Here is a 15,888-nt window from a genome sequence, read left to right as displayed (position 1 = left end):
GTGGGGGGAGAAAAAACAAAACCCAGCCCAAAACCAAGCCCAGATTGTATAGCAGCATATATAAAGACTATCGTGATGACAGCTGTTTGATTTGTCTTTACAGCAGTGTGGTAGGCTCTCTTCAGAACATTGTCAAGAAACCCAAAACAATGCAGAATAATGTGGCGTTAGGTATTAATTCACTTATTAGCCAGCTCTGAAAAGAAGTTCTTAGATTCTTGGGCCTCTCTCAAGAATAATCTAAATTTAAAGATCCTTATTTGTTATTTTCAATGACAGCTAAATACCAGTAATTCCTGTTTAATTGCCAAGCTCTAAAATCATGCACTTCAAAACTGTATTTTCATATACTTGGAGTAAATATTTTCTACTTGCTATGGATGAAATTTAAGCTCAGAAAACTTTAATCAAATCAAGCCTATCTGTTTAGAATGTCAATATATTTTACACTATTCCATACCATTCTGCCTTCTAAACTTTCCCATCTGTTAGAGCTATATTCTGTGATTACAGAATGTGAGTCTCTCAGGCAAGCAAGTTGGCTAAGCAGGTAAAGAAAGGCACTTACCACCAAGCCTGACAACCTGAATTCAGGCCCTGGGACCCATATGATAGAGCTGACTCCCACAAGTTTCTGACCTCCACATGAACGCACATCCCCATACACAAAGTAAATAAAATGTCACTTAAAAAATGTTTAGTCAGCCAGGCATTGGTGATGCATGTCTTTAATCCCATAACTCGGGAGGCCAGCCTGGTCTACAAATCAAGTTCCAGGACAGGATCGAAAGCTACACAAAGAAACCCTGTCTAGAAAAACAAAAACACAAAGTTTAGTCTCCCTCTTTTCCTTTCTCTCTATATATCCCAAGTCTCTGTCTCCATGTGTCTAGTGAAATGTCTTTAATTTTATGTTCAAAGCCTTATTAAAACATGTCTGTGGTTAAAAAATAGGAAGATATTATAAACAAAATGTGTGGGGTTAATTTACAGTATACTGATTCAAAGATAAAGGTTCTCAGAGGTTCTTAGAGTTGACTGATATGGCTGCATGAGCCCACACCTACTACTGTTCTTCTTTAGAGGTGATTATAGCTTTGGTGCCAGTATTTGCTGAATATTAAGTGCCCAGCCCTTTGCTCTGAGGTCCCAGGTTCAAGTGTCTAGACTGAAGCTTCTAACTACCTAATTACTGTCCAGTACATTGATTGAAAGATTTGTGGTCCACATTGGGGATTTAAAAAGAAACATCCCTAATGCCACCATGCACATTTAAGAAAATTGTGATTTGAGGCCAGTCCTGACTTCCTAGGTGAAACCGTATCTCTAGGTCCCCAGCTATCAAAATGTATATATGAAAATACTATATTTATTGCTATCTTGTGAGCCAAAGCTTACAAAGATGCTAATTTCTTATACTCAGGTGATAGAATTATGGAAGTTATGTTTCTAATTATGCCTATATATTATTAAATAAATGTAGGAAAAATTTAATGTTGACCATTTTGTGTAAAGTTTTCAGTTAAAAACTCATTTTCTTTCATAGGTATTATCCCTATCATTATGCACCCTTCCTGTCCGATATCCGCAACATCAGTACGCTTAAAATCCATTTTGAATTAGGGAAACCCTTCAAGCCATTTGAGCAGCTTCTTGCTGTTCTTCCATCGGCTAGTAAAAATTTGCTTCCTACATGCTACCAGGTAGGTTTTGGAATTGAATGATTTTTCTTAATATTCTTTTTTTAAGGATTTATTTTTATAAGTGTGGGTGTTTTGCTTGCATGTACGTATATCTATGTATGTACCACATGCACCTCTGGTGCCCACAGACGAAAGATAAGGGCATTGGGTTCCCTGGAACTGGCGTTATGTACAGTTGTACAGGGCTTTTAACCACTAAAGCACCTTGCCAACTCCTTAAATATCTTTTTGTATTTAATTCTTCATATAAACCTAGAAACACTGCTGCCCATATTGATTTAATTAAAAAAATATTTCTCCTGGACAATACTTATGCTCAGGTTTCTTTATTTTTCTTTTGTCCTTTTGAGACAGTGTTTCTGTGTGTAGCTCTGGCTGTCCTGGAACTCACTGTAAGCCAGGTTGGCCTTGATCACAGAGATCTGCCTGTGTCTGCCTCCCAAGTGCTGGGATCAGAGTTGTGCATCATCTCACCTGGTTTTATTTTGTGTTTGAGTTAAATGCATCATTACATTTTTAGCAAATCTTTGACAAGTCATTTCTTCACTTTTAATTGACTTTTTAAAAAATGCAAACGCTATAAACTTTTCAGTACCTAGTTTCTTCATTTTTATCACTTTAAGGACACCTTTATTTCTACACTGAAGAAGTTAAGCTAAAACAGGAAAATCAGATGACTTCTCCTTTCCTACATATTTGAAGATTAATTCCTGTTTTCTATCATCCTCTACTATTAAAATGAGGGTGGTTCTAATGAGTTGTTATCTTAACACCAGTATCACCCCAGCATATATTTAGATTTTTAAGCGTTCATTTATCTGTTTATTTTTCATTTTACATATCAATCCGTTCCCTCTCTCTCCCCTTCTCCCGACCCCACCACCTCCCACCCTTCCCATCCCCCCATCCACTCTATCAAATTGAATGACTTTTCTCTTACTAATGTAGTTCATATAATAAAAGGAAGACAGGTTTCCAAAGTCACGCTAAGCATACTAAACAAATTATAAAAGTAATTTAGTTTTTCTAGGGTCTCATTTCATGTCTGGTCCCATGACTTGGAGTAGATGCAAACACATAGCCCATTGTTCCTTTAACATTGCCATGTTCCCGTCTGCCTCTTCTGAGCCTAAGCCTGCGCTTGACCCTGGCCTCAGCCACTTTTTCTTAAATATCCCTGATGTCTTTTTAGTTTTCTCCTTCAGCTACATTAAACTTTGATAGCCTACCACTGTTAGCCAATAAGTATATTATAATCACATTTGTTTTATTTGTTTAGTGTTCATGCAATAGCAATTAAATTTTAGATTGTCACTTTAGGAATATGCTTCCTCATTTTTTAATTTTATAATCTTCCCTTTTCATTTTTGCATAAGATATTGGTATGCTTTCTTTGTCTACTTTTTTATAAAATGTAATAAAAACCTATGTTATCAGACTGTTATTAATGGTATTGTGAGTCTTGGATTTTCCTTTTTTCCTTTTTAGATGATCTTTGATGCTAGTAATCATATTACTAGAATCAACCGATTAGGGCATGGAAATAAATTATTAATTTGAGGTTGGAATGGAGAACTCTTGGAAATAGTGAAAGTAATTGAACTGAACTTGTAAGTAAAAAAAAAAACGAAACAGAATTTAGGTAATAGATGTTATGGAGTAAAAAGACAATAGAAAAATAAAAATGGGGCTGGCAAGCAGTTCCTCAAGTAAAGGTACTTTTCTGGCATGCCTGGTGACTCCCATCCCCACTGTCTGTGTGTTATGAGGACAGAGTAGACTCCCACAGGTTGTCCTCTGACCTCCATATACACACCATGAACATGTACATGATGATGCATGTGCACACACAAATACATAAATGTAATAAAAGTTTTTAAGCAAATATACAGAATTAAAACTAATAGTAGTAGGGGTGTGGTGGTGCACACCTATAAATCCAGCATTCTTGAGGCTGAGGCAGGAGGCCCTTGAGTTCAAGGCCAGCCTGGACTACTTAAATTCTGTCCCAAGACAGGAATTGAGAGAGAAAGAGAAGGAATTCATAGTACAAAGTAATTTTGGTACATAACTAAGTTAAAGAAACAGAAAAGAAATGTGTGGCAGTAAAATTGAAATTCTTAACAGTTTGCTGAACAAGCTGACATGAGCTTGTAATCCCAACACTGGGGAGGCAGACACCAGGTGGTCCTAATTTCAAGACTAGGGAGACACTGTCTCAGAACAAAAGTAAAACAAAATAAAGTTTTATTTAGTTGGAAACTATAATGTACCAAATACAATATTACAACCTAGTAAGATAAGGAAACATTCCAAGTATGTTAATGAAAATTTGCATTGATAGTGTCTCTAATATCTGTTTTTCTGTTTATATTTCCACAGCATTTGATGACCAGTGAAGATTCACCAATTATAGAATATTATCCACCTGATTTTAAAACTGATCTAAATGGGAAACAACAGGAATGGGAAGCTGTGGTATTAATACCCTTTATTGATGAGGTCAGTTTATGAAATGAATACGGATAAATACATAGTCTTTTTATATGTGCATATGTGTATAGACCAAAGATAATCTTAGATGTCATTCTCCCGACACCATCCAACTGGTCTAATAGGAAACCTACTTGTTTCCATCTAGCCAGCACTTAGATTGCAAGTGTACACCACCATGCCCAGCTTTTTACATGGGCAAACTAGGAATCAAACCCAGATCTTGATGTTTTTATATCTAATCACTTTACCAACTGAGCTATCTTCCTAGTCCCTATCATTTGTTATTTTAATGATTGTCATTCTAATTGGGGTGAGATAGAGTTCTTTTAATTTGTATTTTCCTGATGGCAAAGAATGTTGAGCATTTTTTCATTTATTAGCTTTTGTATTTATTCTTTCGAGAACTGTCTATTTGGTTCATTTGTCTACTTCATTAAATGATTTTCTTCTATTTAATTGTTGAGGGTCAAATATAGATTCTAGATGTTAATCCCCTATCAGAAGAATGGCTAGCAAAGATTTTCTTCTGCTTTCATAGGCTTTATAGGCCATCTTTTAACTTTGCAGATATTTTCTTTACTGTTAGAAATTTCTTAATTTCACTCAATCTCCTTGAATTCTAAAGAAGTTCTTGTCACCTACTGTTTTATATGCCTTATTCTTTTTCTAAAGCCTTGAGGTATATTATTTGATAATTTATTTAGGATCACCATCACCTGGCTCCTTTCCTACTTTTCTTTTGTCTTTCTTCCACACATATGCTGTGGCATCCATGCATACACACACACACACACACACACACACACACACACACACACACACACACACACACGTTTAATTTCTGAAAACGAAAATGGGACTGGAGAGATGGTTTAGCAGTGAGGAGCACTGACTGCTCTTCCAAGAGACCTAGGTTTGGTTCCAGCACCCACGTGGCTGCTTACAATCATCTGTAACTCAAGTTTTAGGGCATCTGTTGCCTTCCTCTGGCCTCCATAGGCACATGCATAGTGCATAAACTTACATATGAGCAGAACACCTACACACATAAAATGAGTAGGTTAAAAATAAATAAAATAAAAACAGTTATATGGTGAAGAGCAATAGAAGAAGACACACTCAATGTTAATCTCTCAGACAAGCAAGCATACCTGCATGTGTGTGCACCAGTCAGTACATCAGTGAATAAGTAAAAATTAAATGCCCCTTATGTTTAGATGTTCATTTCTTTCTCTAGAATTGGGAAATACTCTGGTATAATTTCATTGAATAGCTGGTCTGTGCTTTTAGTTTTTACTTTTTTATTCCATGGGTTCTTCATTTTGGTGCTTTGGTATCCTGATGGCACCACATGATGGTTATACATAGCCTGTCCTTCAAGTTCTCCTCTCTGTCTTTGGATTCTTAAGTCTGCTTCTTATACTGAATCTTCTCCTCTACACTGAGGCAGCTTCTAGATTACCTTCTTACTCCAAACTTTCATCTCTCTAGACCTTTTTTGTTGTTTTGTGTTTTAAGTCAGGCTGGTGGAGAACTTGCTATGTCCCTGAGAATGCCTCTGAACTCTTGTTTTGCTCTCATTCCTGACATGTTGCTCGATTGTGTCCCAGGGATTGAACTCAAGTCATCAGACAGCAACAAGTGCCCTTAACTGTTGGGCCACCCCATCAGCCCAAGATTTTATTTTTTAATCTTTTAATATTCTTTACATCAGAAGCGACTGTTGGAAGCCATGGAAACATGTAACCACTCCCTCAAAAAGGAAGAAAGGAAAAGAAATCAACACAGTGAATGTCTAATGTGTTGGTATGATAAAGACACAGAGTTCACCTACTCCTCTCCATGGCCAGAAAAATTCCCTGCTATAGAACGATGCTGTACAAGGTAATGTTATTATGTAATTTTTCCCAATAAAAAAAAAGAACTTCCATATACACACAAAGGTTTGAATACCTATGAAGAATTAATATTTTGTGATAATTAGTTGCTATCCAGTAAGCTTGAGATAGTGGTTCAAGCATATAGTTCAGCTACTTAGGAGGCTGGGGTAGAAAAATCTTGTATGAGCCCAGGTTTCAAGACCAGCAACATAACAAGTCCTTGTACCAAAACGAAATTATTAATTAGTGAGTGACACCAGCTTGCTAAGCATCAAATTGTCTCTCCCCGTGGATCATATCATTGCCTACTTTGAGCAGGTGCTAATTCTCTTTCCTTCTACTACAGTTTTGTGGGGTTTTTCCTGTACTTTATGTCTAGACAATTTCTGTTTTAAATGTTTAGTGATTTTTGTTTTTAGTGTCCAACTCTCTATTCCCAGCATTATTTGATAACTTATCCTCTTACAACCATCAACTAACTACCCAGCAGCTAGGGATGAGAGAGAGAGAGAGAGAGAGAGAGAGAGAGAGAGAGAGAGAGAGAGAGAGAGAGAGAGAGAGAGAGAGAACCCCTATTTTCCTACCTTGAATCTGATTTTTGCATTCTCTTCTCAATATAATGCCATCTCTGTTTTTTTCTCTTCTCTTGCCTCTCTGAAAATCATGTATGTAAATGACAACTTAGTGAACAATTCTCAGTTGTGGTATTGCTTTTTGTAAAAATACAAAGAAAACTAAACTGATGTTAATCTTTTCTTAGAACATGATATATAGATTTATATTATGCTTTATATTCCCCTTTTTGTGTTTGAGTATAGACCAGAGGTTGATGTCTCTCAATTATTCTGTACTTTTTTTTTTTTTTTTTTTTTTTTTTTTTGAGATTGGTTCTCTCACCAAATTGTCTAAACTGGCTGATCAGCAAGTACAGGAGTCAGGAGTCTCCTACCTCTGCCTCCCTAGCACTGGGCTTGCAGAGGCATGCTGCCACAACTACCTTTTTACTGGATGCTGGGGATTTTTCTTAAGTCCTTAAGCTTGGGAGGCAAGAATTTACTACCTGAGCCATCTCCTTCCTCCTCATTTTTTTCATTTGTGTTTTTGTTTTGTTTCTTTGTTTAGAGACAGGATTTCTCTGTGGAGCCTTGGCTGTCCTGGAGCTCACTTTGTAGACCAGGCTGCCCTCAAAGTCAGAGATCTGCCTGCCTCTGTCTCCTGAGTGCTGGGATTAAAGGTGTGCACCACTATTGACAAGCCCCTCAATTTTTAAAAATTAAATTATATGTAGCTTGCTTTAAATTAGTGGGATAAAAACCTTTACTTAGTAATCTACAGACCTAGCTGTACCTAGACTAGATAACAACAGAGAAGCTGGACTGCTCTGCCTTGTTTTTGTTTGCTTTATTGTAGGGTTATTTTGTTTGATATTTTAGAATTTATGTTTTGTTTTACATTTGTGCCTGTATCTCCCTCCCACCTCTCTCTCTCCCTCTCTCTCTCTCTCTCTCTCTCTCTCTCTCTCTCTCGCGCGCGCGCGCTCGCTCTGTGTGTGTGAGAAAGAGAGAGAGAGAGAGAAAACGGGCATGCTATGAGTATATGGAGATCAGAGGACTACTTTTGGGAGTCAATTCTTTCTTTTTATAATATGGGCCCTAAGGATTAAACTCAAGATATCAAACTGGCAGCAAGTGGCTTTATCTTTGTGTCTTTGTCTTTCGCCCCTGATTTGGTTTTTGTTGTTTTGTTTGTTTTTTGTAGAAGACAGAAAGATCTTGTGTTATAGATTATTAGTTGAAGATGTGTTGCATTCATCTATACTGTGGAATATTTGGTTAATGATGCAAAGATGTGTTACATTCTTGGATGTTGCATTTGTTTAACTCTGTGAAGCTGTGTTACTTTGCCTGCCTAAAACACCTGATTGATCTAATAAAGAGATGAACCGCCAATAGCTAACTAAGCAGGAGAGAGAAATAGGTGGGTCTGCCAGGCAGAGAGAATAAATAGAAGTAGAAAAAGAACAAAGCATGAAAAGAAGGAGGAAAGGAGACCATCAGGGGCCAGCCACACAACAAGCCACAGAGCAAGAAGAAAAAAGATATATAGAATATAGAAAGGTAAAAGCCCAGAGACAAAAGGTCAATGGGATAATTTAATTTAGGAAAAGCTGGCTAGAAATAATCCAAGCTAAGGCTGGCATTCATAAGAAAGAAGATGCTTCCATGTGATTTATTTGGGAGCAGGATGGTGGGCCCCCCAAAGAGCCAAACAGTAATAAACATCAACTGTAGCCTGTGCACACAGACAAACACTGGATAAGCCAGGAAAGTTCAACGCACAGCTTTCCTCAATGAAAGCTGCTCTTCCTGAGATGCTGAGGATGATGAGACAGGCTCTGCCCATATCTCTCAGAATCTATGTTTTTACTTATTAAAGACCTTTGCCCCTAAATCTTGAGGTTTGCTTTTAGATCTTAAAACCATTCTTATGAGAGATGCACTTGTGTTTTACAGTTTATCTTCTAGCCTGATCTGTCACTACTCACAAATCTAGTTAATTTTATCTGTTCCTTCCCCTCAAATACACAGCAACTGTTCAGGGACAAAAGTATTAAAAAAGTATTAAAAGTATTAAAAAAGTATTAAAAATATTTCAAAAACAAAGTGACTTATGTTATCTTAGAGCCAGACCAATCCTGACTCACACAGATGTTATTTTTGCCTCAATCAAGCTCTCTAGACCCTAAATCTTGGGGACTCTGTTTGAGTCAACAGTACCCATTCTTGTGAAAGAATCTAGATGTACTTTATAAAGAACCTCAGTGTAAACATGTCTTAAATTTTTGTGCACTTGGGACTGAGTTAATTGTTATCCAAATACTCTTTTCCAAATAGTACTGTGCTTAAATAGGATTAAAGTAAAATTCTGTGGTCAAGCCCTGGTTACAATAAAGTCAGTCTGAGCCGAGTTTCATTTTTGTCTTTGAGGACCAATTTTCCTTGCCTGCTCTAAAGCCTCCAGGGGAGTCAGCACAGTTTTTTCCTGTGAGGAAGGATTTCATTCTATAGCCCAGGATAGCTCTGAGCTCAGAGCAGTGTTTCTGCCTCAGCATCTCTAGTTTGGGATTTTAGATATAAACCGCTATGCCTCCTTTCTTTCTTTCTTTCTTTCTTTTTTTCTTTCTTCCTTCCTTCCTTCCTTCCTTCCTTCCTTCCTTCCTTCCTTCCTTCCTTCCTTCCTTCCTTTCTTTCTTTCTTTCTTTCTTTCTTTCTTTCTTTCTTTCTTTCTTTCTTATGTATACAGTGGTTTGCCTGCATGTATGCCTGCAGGCCAGAAAAGGTCACCAGATCTCATTACAGATGGTCGTCAGATACCATATAGTTGCTGGGAATTGAACTCAGGACCTCTGAGCCATCTTTCCAGCCCATTCCTGGATTTCTTTAAAGAATAATTCTCCTCTTCTGGGTGGGTGTGTGTGTGTGTGTGTGTGTGTGTGTGTGTGTGTGTGTGTGTGTGTGTGTGTTTCTAGGTCTCAGTATCTTGCTTAGTCATTATGTAATTCATGATGGCCTTGAACTTGTATTCTGCTTCTCCTTCTCAAGTGCTATAATTACAGACATATGTCATTATATATATCCCCCTTTCTAAAGCAACCATGATTCTTGTGAAACAGGAGAAAGCTGAAAATTGTAATTGCTTGTAATGTTTGAATTTTAAGTGAAATACCTTGATTTATTTTCTAGGTATAAAATAATATCATTAGATGCTTGGCACGTAGACATAAACAAGAACAGAATAACCAGAGTTGACCAGAAGGCATTATATTTCTGTGGATTCCCTACTTTGAAACACATCCAACATAAAGTCAGTGGCTATTTAATTCAGATTTTTTTTCACATTATTAAAACTGAACTGATCATTAAGAATTAAACTAAATTCTTTGAATTCTTTTCAAGTTTTTTTTGAAGAAAAGTGGTGTTCAAGTATTCCAGCAGAGTAGTCGTGGTGAGAACATGATGTTGGAAATCTCAGTGAACACAGAACCAGATGAACTTGTAAGTACTTTGTTTGTGATGCATAAAGCTACTTATACCTGCAAAGGTGTTTAACAAAGAAATTTAATGAACTGTAGCTCAGATTCTGCTTTAAAGATGAAGCACAGACACATGAATTAGGGGGCACTAGGAGCTTCTATAACGGGATATGAAGAGGAAACGAACTCTGCTGGACAGTGACCAGGGTGTAGAGCAGAGGCTTGAGCTTGAGCTAGGTGCTGAAAGGCATTAGGACAAGAAGAGAATATCAACTTCAAAATAAGTAGTTTGGATGCATTGTCTCTTTTTTTTTTTTTTTTTTTTTTTTCCTGACATAGGGTTTCTCTCTGTATTGATTTGGAGCCTGTCTTAGAACTCGCTGAATAAAACCAGGCTGGCCTCAAACTCACAGACATCCACCTGTGTCTGCCTCCTTAGTGCTGGGATTAAAGGCATGCACCACTAATGCCTGGAATTTTTTTTTCCTTTGTTTTTGAAATATTTCTTAATACTTTTGTCCCTGAAGAGTTGCTGTGTATTTGAGGGGAAGGAACAGATAAAATTAACTGGCAAAGGGATTTGTGAGTAGTGACAGATCAGGCTAGAAGATAAACTGAGGCAGATTATGGGGGATCTTGAGTACCAGCCAAAAGAGTTTGGATTTTTTTCCTCCTTTGACTGTCATTTTGAATTGATATCTTCATAAAGATTAATCTATCAGCAATATTCTAAACCAAATTGAAGAAAACAATAAAACCAACAAGTTGAGAGTTTGTAGTCTTAAATGATAAGGATATAAACAAAGTGGCAATAGTTCTTCAAGGAAATAGTTACTAACTGAGCTGTCCAGGGAATGGGCTAGTAATAGTAGTTTGATGGACAAGAAAAGTTAAAATAGGAAAGTTGTTGGTTTGGGAAATTAATCATGATGAAATCATAAGGTGGTTACTAAGATATTTAACTAAAGCTGTCCCAGTAACCTTTCTTAACTACAGTTTCAAGAGCTAGAAACTCTAATACCCTCAATTGTTCATTGTAAATAACAACTTGTATTGTATACAGTAAACCTACTGTGCATTTGGGATATTTATTATGTACTAGCATAATACTGTCTTAGGAAAACTGAGAAAATAGCCCAGTTATTACTTTATGTACTGTGGTTCAAGTAGAAAACGCCATTTAAAAAGCTGCTGGTAAGCTGGGCGTTGGTGGTGCATGCCTTTAATCCTAGCACTTGGGAAGCAGAGGCAGGTGAATATCTGTGAATTCAAGGCCAGCCTGGTCTATAGAAGAGTTCTGGTTGTGGGGGAGGGAGCTGCTGGTATACAGTTAAATTCCTCAAGAGGTTGGAGACAGATATTGTACTGTAAGTTCCCAGCAAGAACTAAAGGCTGAGGTCTTACTTCCCTAAACAAAGTTACACTGAATGGTCATTATCTCAACATTAAGATTTCCACAATTAGAGCTGGAAGATGATTTGAATTGCCACTCTTGCCAGAAAGACCTGAATTTGGTTCCCAGCACCCACAACAGTCTATTAGTCTAGTTCCAGGGTATCTAATGTCGTCTTCTAGCTTCTGTTGGTACCAGGCATGCGTGTGATGTACATACATATATACATACATGTAAAAAAAATCCTCATACACATAAATAAATCTCTTTTTGAAAATCAAAAGGGGAATAAAAAAGAAATATCCACAATTATAAAGATTGCAAAAGGAGTCATTAAAGTGACATTGGGGACTCAGAAGTAAAACAGAGTGATTCCCAAGTTAGTGTCACAACTTGTGATATCTAAGTGGTATCACAAAGACTTGAAGCAAAAACTTTGAAGGAAAGTAAAAACCGAAACAAAGTCTGAATTTCATTCCAGTACATTGGTGAAGGCAGAAGTTCGGTTCTTAACGACTAGGCAATAGGAAGAGTAGGTGGATAGACAGTAAAGGAGGCAGGCATTGTTTTCTTGATCAAGAAAGCTGTGATGGAGACTGGCACAATGGCCCCACAGTTAACGGTACTTGCTGTTCTTGTGGAATACAAGTTCTGTTTCCAGCACCCATTTCAAACTGTTGTAACTCCAGCTCCTGGGGATCTGGCACCCACTTCTGGCCATCATGGGCACCTCACATAAATGTACTTACACACATGTACACATGAAATAAAAATGAACTTTTTTAGCTGTTACGTGTCTTTAATCCCAGCCCTCGGGAGGCAGAGGCCAGCCTGGTCTACAGAGCTAGTTCCAGGACAGGCTCCAAAGGAATACAGAGAAACCCTGTACTATAATAGAGGGAGCCATTATAGAGTTAAGGAGAAATCTGGCACTAGGGAAATGCCCAGAGATCTACAAGGATGAACCCAACTAACTAAGCAGTAATGGAGAGGCTACCTTTAATGCCCTTCCATGATAATGAGATTGATGACTGACTAACTTACAGCCATCCTAGAGCCTTCATCTAGTAGCTGACAGAAGCAGAAGCAGACACCCACAGCTAAACACTGAGCCAAACTCCTGGAATCCATTTGCAGGGAGGGAGAAGTGATGAGCAAAGGGGTCAAGACCAGGCTGGAGAAACACACAGAATCAGCTGACCTGAACAAGGGATAGAAGACCAAACATAATTTGGTTAGATTCTGAAAGGGGTAAAATGAAAATTTGGAACTGTGTCTGTGCCCTGGCTTTAAATGTAATATTCTTTTTTGCTAAAATTCCACAAGTGAAATGAACTACTTCTTTTCTTTATGAGATTTTCTTTCCGAGAAAATGAAACTAAAGAGAAATCAGTACTGTTCTTTTCAGTTTTCTTCGCTATCAGAGCGGGAAGAAAGGTCAATATGCATCTACAGGAAAACCAGAGCTAGTGGAAGGGACTGCGTGACACAACTGCTCCACCTCATTTACTTTACAAGTTAAATAAAGCTTCAATGCAATGGGAGAATTTTCCTCTGAAAAATGTTCTCTTGGATCTAAACTGTGAATGAAGTTTTCTGTTTTTGCTTTTAAGAGTATAGAAAACATAGCATCATCGGTGCTTGGAAAGTCGATCTTTGTTAACTGGCCCCATCTGGAAGAAGCTAGAGTTGTGGCAGTATCAGATGGTGAAACTAAGTAAGATGTCATTTATGGTTTCTCTATTTGCTATTTGATAACTTTATTTTTGAGAAAACTATTGTAAGAACATTTATACTCTATTCTCACAACCCTTGAAAGTCATATTGTAGATACATTATATTGTGTATATTCTTAATAGCTTGAAAGTTTTATCACCCAATTCTTTTCTGAGTGATAACCATTGTATTATTTAGAAAATATATTTTTCTTTCTGATAAGATTTAACAACATATATAACCTTAACTTTTCCATAGTCTTCCCAGATTTTAATACCCTATTTAGTGTGTGTGTGTGTGTGTGTGTGTGTTGGGTGAGTGTGAGTGTGATGGATGAGTATGAGTGTGGACATGCTATAAAAGTCAGAGGACACCGTTTAGAAGTCTGTTCTCCAGAAAAATCATTGAAATGTTGAGAGAGGGGGTTTTGTAAATGAGTTCCTTGCTATTCACTTCTACGGGAACAGATGCATTCATAAGTGCAGTCTTAATAAATCAGGGAAGACCTAGGTATAGCTTGTCAAACATATTGGATCCCAGGATGTTAGATATAGCTATCTCTTTTACCTGCAAAAGAACAGCGTGTTGTTAAAATGTGCACACTGATCCTATGTATTATTAGTAATCTTCATAAGAACACTGGGTACTTTTTGCTGGTTAGTTTTAGAAAACTGTTATTGTTAGAGCAAAAGTCTTACTGAATTTGTATTTCCTAGAGTTAGTATTTAAAGTCTTAACATTTATTTAATAATTACCTTTATTTATTAAACCATTTTTAATAAGGTTAGGAAAAAAAGTCTGTTCTCTTTCTTCTACCATAGATTTTTGGGGTTGTCAGGTACGTGCAGTAATTGCTTCTACCTTCTAAAATAGATAGTAAAATAATTTTTAAAACAAATAAACATGACAGGTCTTTACTGTGTTGCCCTGGCATGTCTGGAACATACTGTATTAACAAGGCTCACTTCATACTTACACACATCTTCCTGACTCCACCCCAAAAGTGGAGGGCGTGTAAGTATGCCACTGTATCTATGCTTGTCCTTTTTGACTGGGGGGGGTTCATTTATTCTATGTCTGCATATGGGTGTTTTGCCTGCATATATGTCTGTGTACTGTGTGTGTGATTGTTGCCTGCAAAGACTACAAGAGGGTATTGGACTGTAGTTATAAACGGTTGCTAGTTGTCATGTGGGAGCTGGGAACTAAGCCATCTTTCCAGCTCTCCCTATCTTAATAGTTTTAAGATTAACTTTTTGCCATTTTATTTAAGCTCATACTTTTTTAATCAATGGTTAGGCAGGTCTTTCTTAATCATTTAAACTTTAATTTCATATAAGGCTTTTTCTCTGTTTTACTTGCATGTAGCTAAAACTAAGATTTGTTCTCAGAAATTGGGTCACAATGGTATTCTCTGAGTTATTACATGTCAAAATATCCTTTTGTTTTTAATTAATACATTGGATTATGATTTTAGAAAACCAGTCTTTGACTGCTCTCCTTTTCTCTTAGCCCTGCACACATCTCCCGGGTGTGTTTTTTCATAAATGTTGTTGTTCAACACAATTGTAATTGTATTGAAATTGTAGTTGCTGACATTTCTGTTCTGTGAGAAATCTTGAGGATTCTTTGTTGGAAAAGTAAAATTTAGTTCTCCCTTTGGGATGTAGTCCAAACTGCTAATATTTTCTCTGAAGTATTTTGTGCTTTTACTATCTTTTACATTAAGCCATGATCCATTTTAAATGATTTTTGCATAATTTTACAGGTTTGAATTGTTTAATGTAATTTGCCTATGAATCATTCAGTTGCTACAACATCATTTGTTACAGATCTTTTCTTTGTTGGATTGCTTAAGTCAAAGGTAGTTACAGGCCTGAAGAGATGGTTCAGACACTCTTGCAGAGGACCTGGAGTTGATTCTCTGCACCAGCACATCTCAAAACCATATAAAAATAAATAAATCTTTAAAAGTTAAGAAAAAAGTTAGTTCCAGCCTGAGAATCTTCCTCAATGGTGGAGTGCTTTAGAGCTTTTATCTGCTATGCACAAAGCCCTGCGGTGACAATAGAAAACATTTTTTAAAGCTGAGTATATTTGTATGGGTGTTTTTCTGGCTCTGTAGTCTGTTTGTGCTTATTATTATGCCCCATTTCTTTTTTTTTGTTGTTGTTGTTTATTTTTATTTTGTGTCCATTGGTGTTTTGCCTGCATGTGTATCTGTGTGAGGGTGTCAGAAGCCCTGGAACTGGAGTTACAGACAGATGTGAACTACCATCTGGGTGCATAGAATTGAATAAAGGTCCTCTGGAAGAACAGAGTGTGCTCTTACTGCTGAGTCATCTCTCCAGACCCTGTGCCCATTTCTTGATTATAACTTTATGCCAAGTCTTAACATCAGAATGATACATATCACTTTTTTCTTTTCTTTCTTTCTTTTTTTTTTTTTTTTTTTTTTTTTTTTTTTTTTTTTTCTTTCTTTTTCAAGAAAGGTTTCTGTGTCTAGCCTGGCTGTTCTGGAACTCACTCTGTAGACCAGGCTAGCCTTGAACTCACAAAGCTCCACCTTCCTCTGCCTCCTGAGTGCTGGTATTAAAGGTGTGTGCCACCAATGCTAGGCTATGACTTTTCTTTAAAAAATGGTTTTAGCTATTCTAATTTGTTGCA

At 37.1% G+C, this 15,888-nt stretch overlaps 1 protein-coding gene across 3 annotated transcripts in view; it reads left to right on the top strand.

Moving 5' to 3' along the window:
* The window catches only part of Xrn1 (5'-3' exoribonuclease 1), a 100,120-nt gene that overhangs the window by 31,765 nt on the left and 52,467 nt on the right, over window positions 1-15,888 (top strand). For all 3 annotated transcript variants that reach the window (XM_051206923.1, XM_051206914.1, XM_051206931.1), the window contains 6 exons: window positions 1,547-1,703; window positions 4,086-4,205; window positions 5,914-6,083; window positions 9,823-9,943; window positions 10,036-10,134; window positions 13,119-13,222. In XM_051206923.1, the coding sequence (XP_051062880.1) occupies window positions 1,547-1,703; window positions 4,086-4,205; window positions 5,914-6,083; window positions 9,823-9,943; window positions 10,036-10,134; window positions 13,119-13,222 (771 nt within the window). The remainder of the gene's footprint in view (window positions 1-1,546; window positions 1,704-4,085; window positions 4,206-5,913; window positions 6,084-9,822; window positions 9,944-10,035; window positions 10,135-13,118; window positions 13,223-15,888) is intronic.

Source organism: Phodopus roborovskii, unplaced genomic scaffold (genome assembly GCF_943737965.1).
Source record: "Phodopus roborovskii unplaced genomic scaffold, PHOROB, whole genome shotgun sequence".
Lineage (NCBI taxonomy): Eukaryota > Metazoa > Chordata > Mammalia > Rodentia > Cricetidae > Phodopus > Phodopus roborovskii.
Note: the sequence above shows the minus strand (reverse complement) of the source record. Positions and strands in the feature narration are given on the sequence as shown.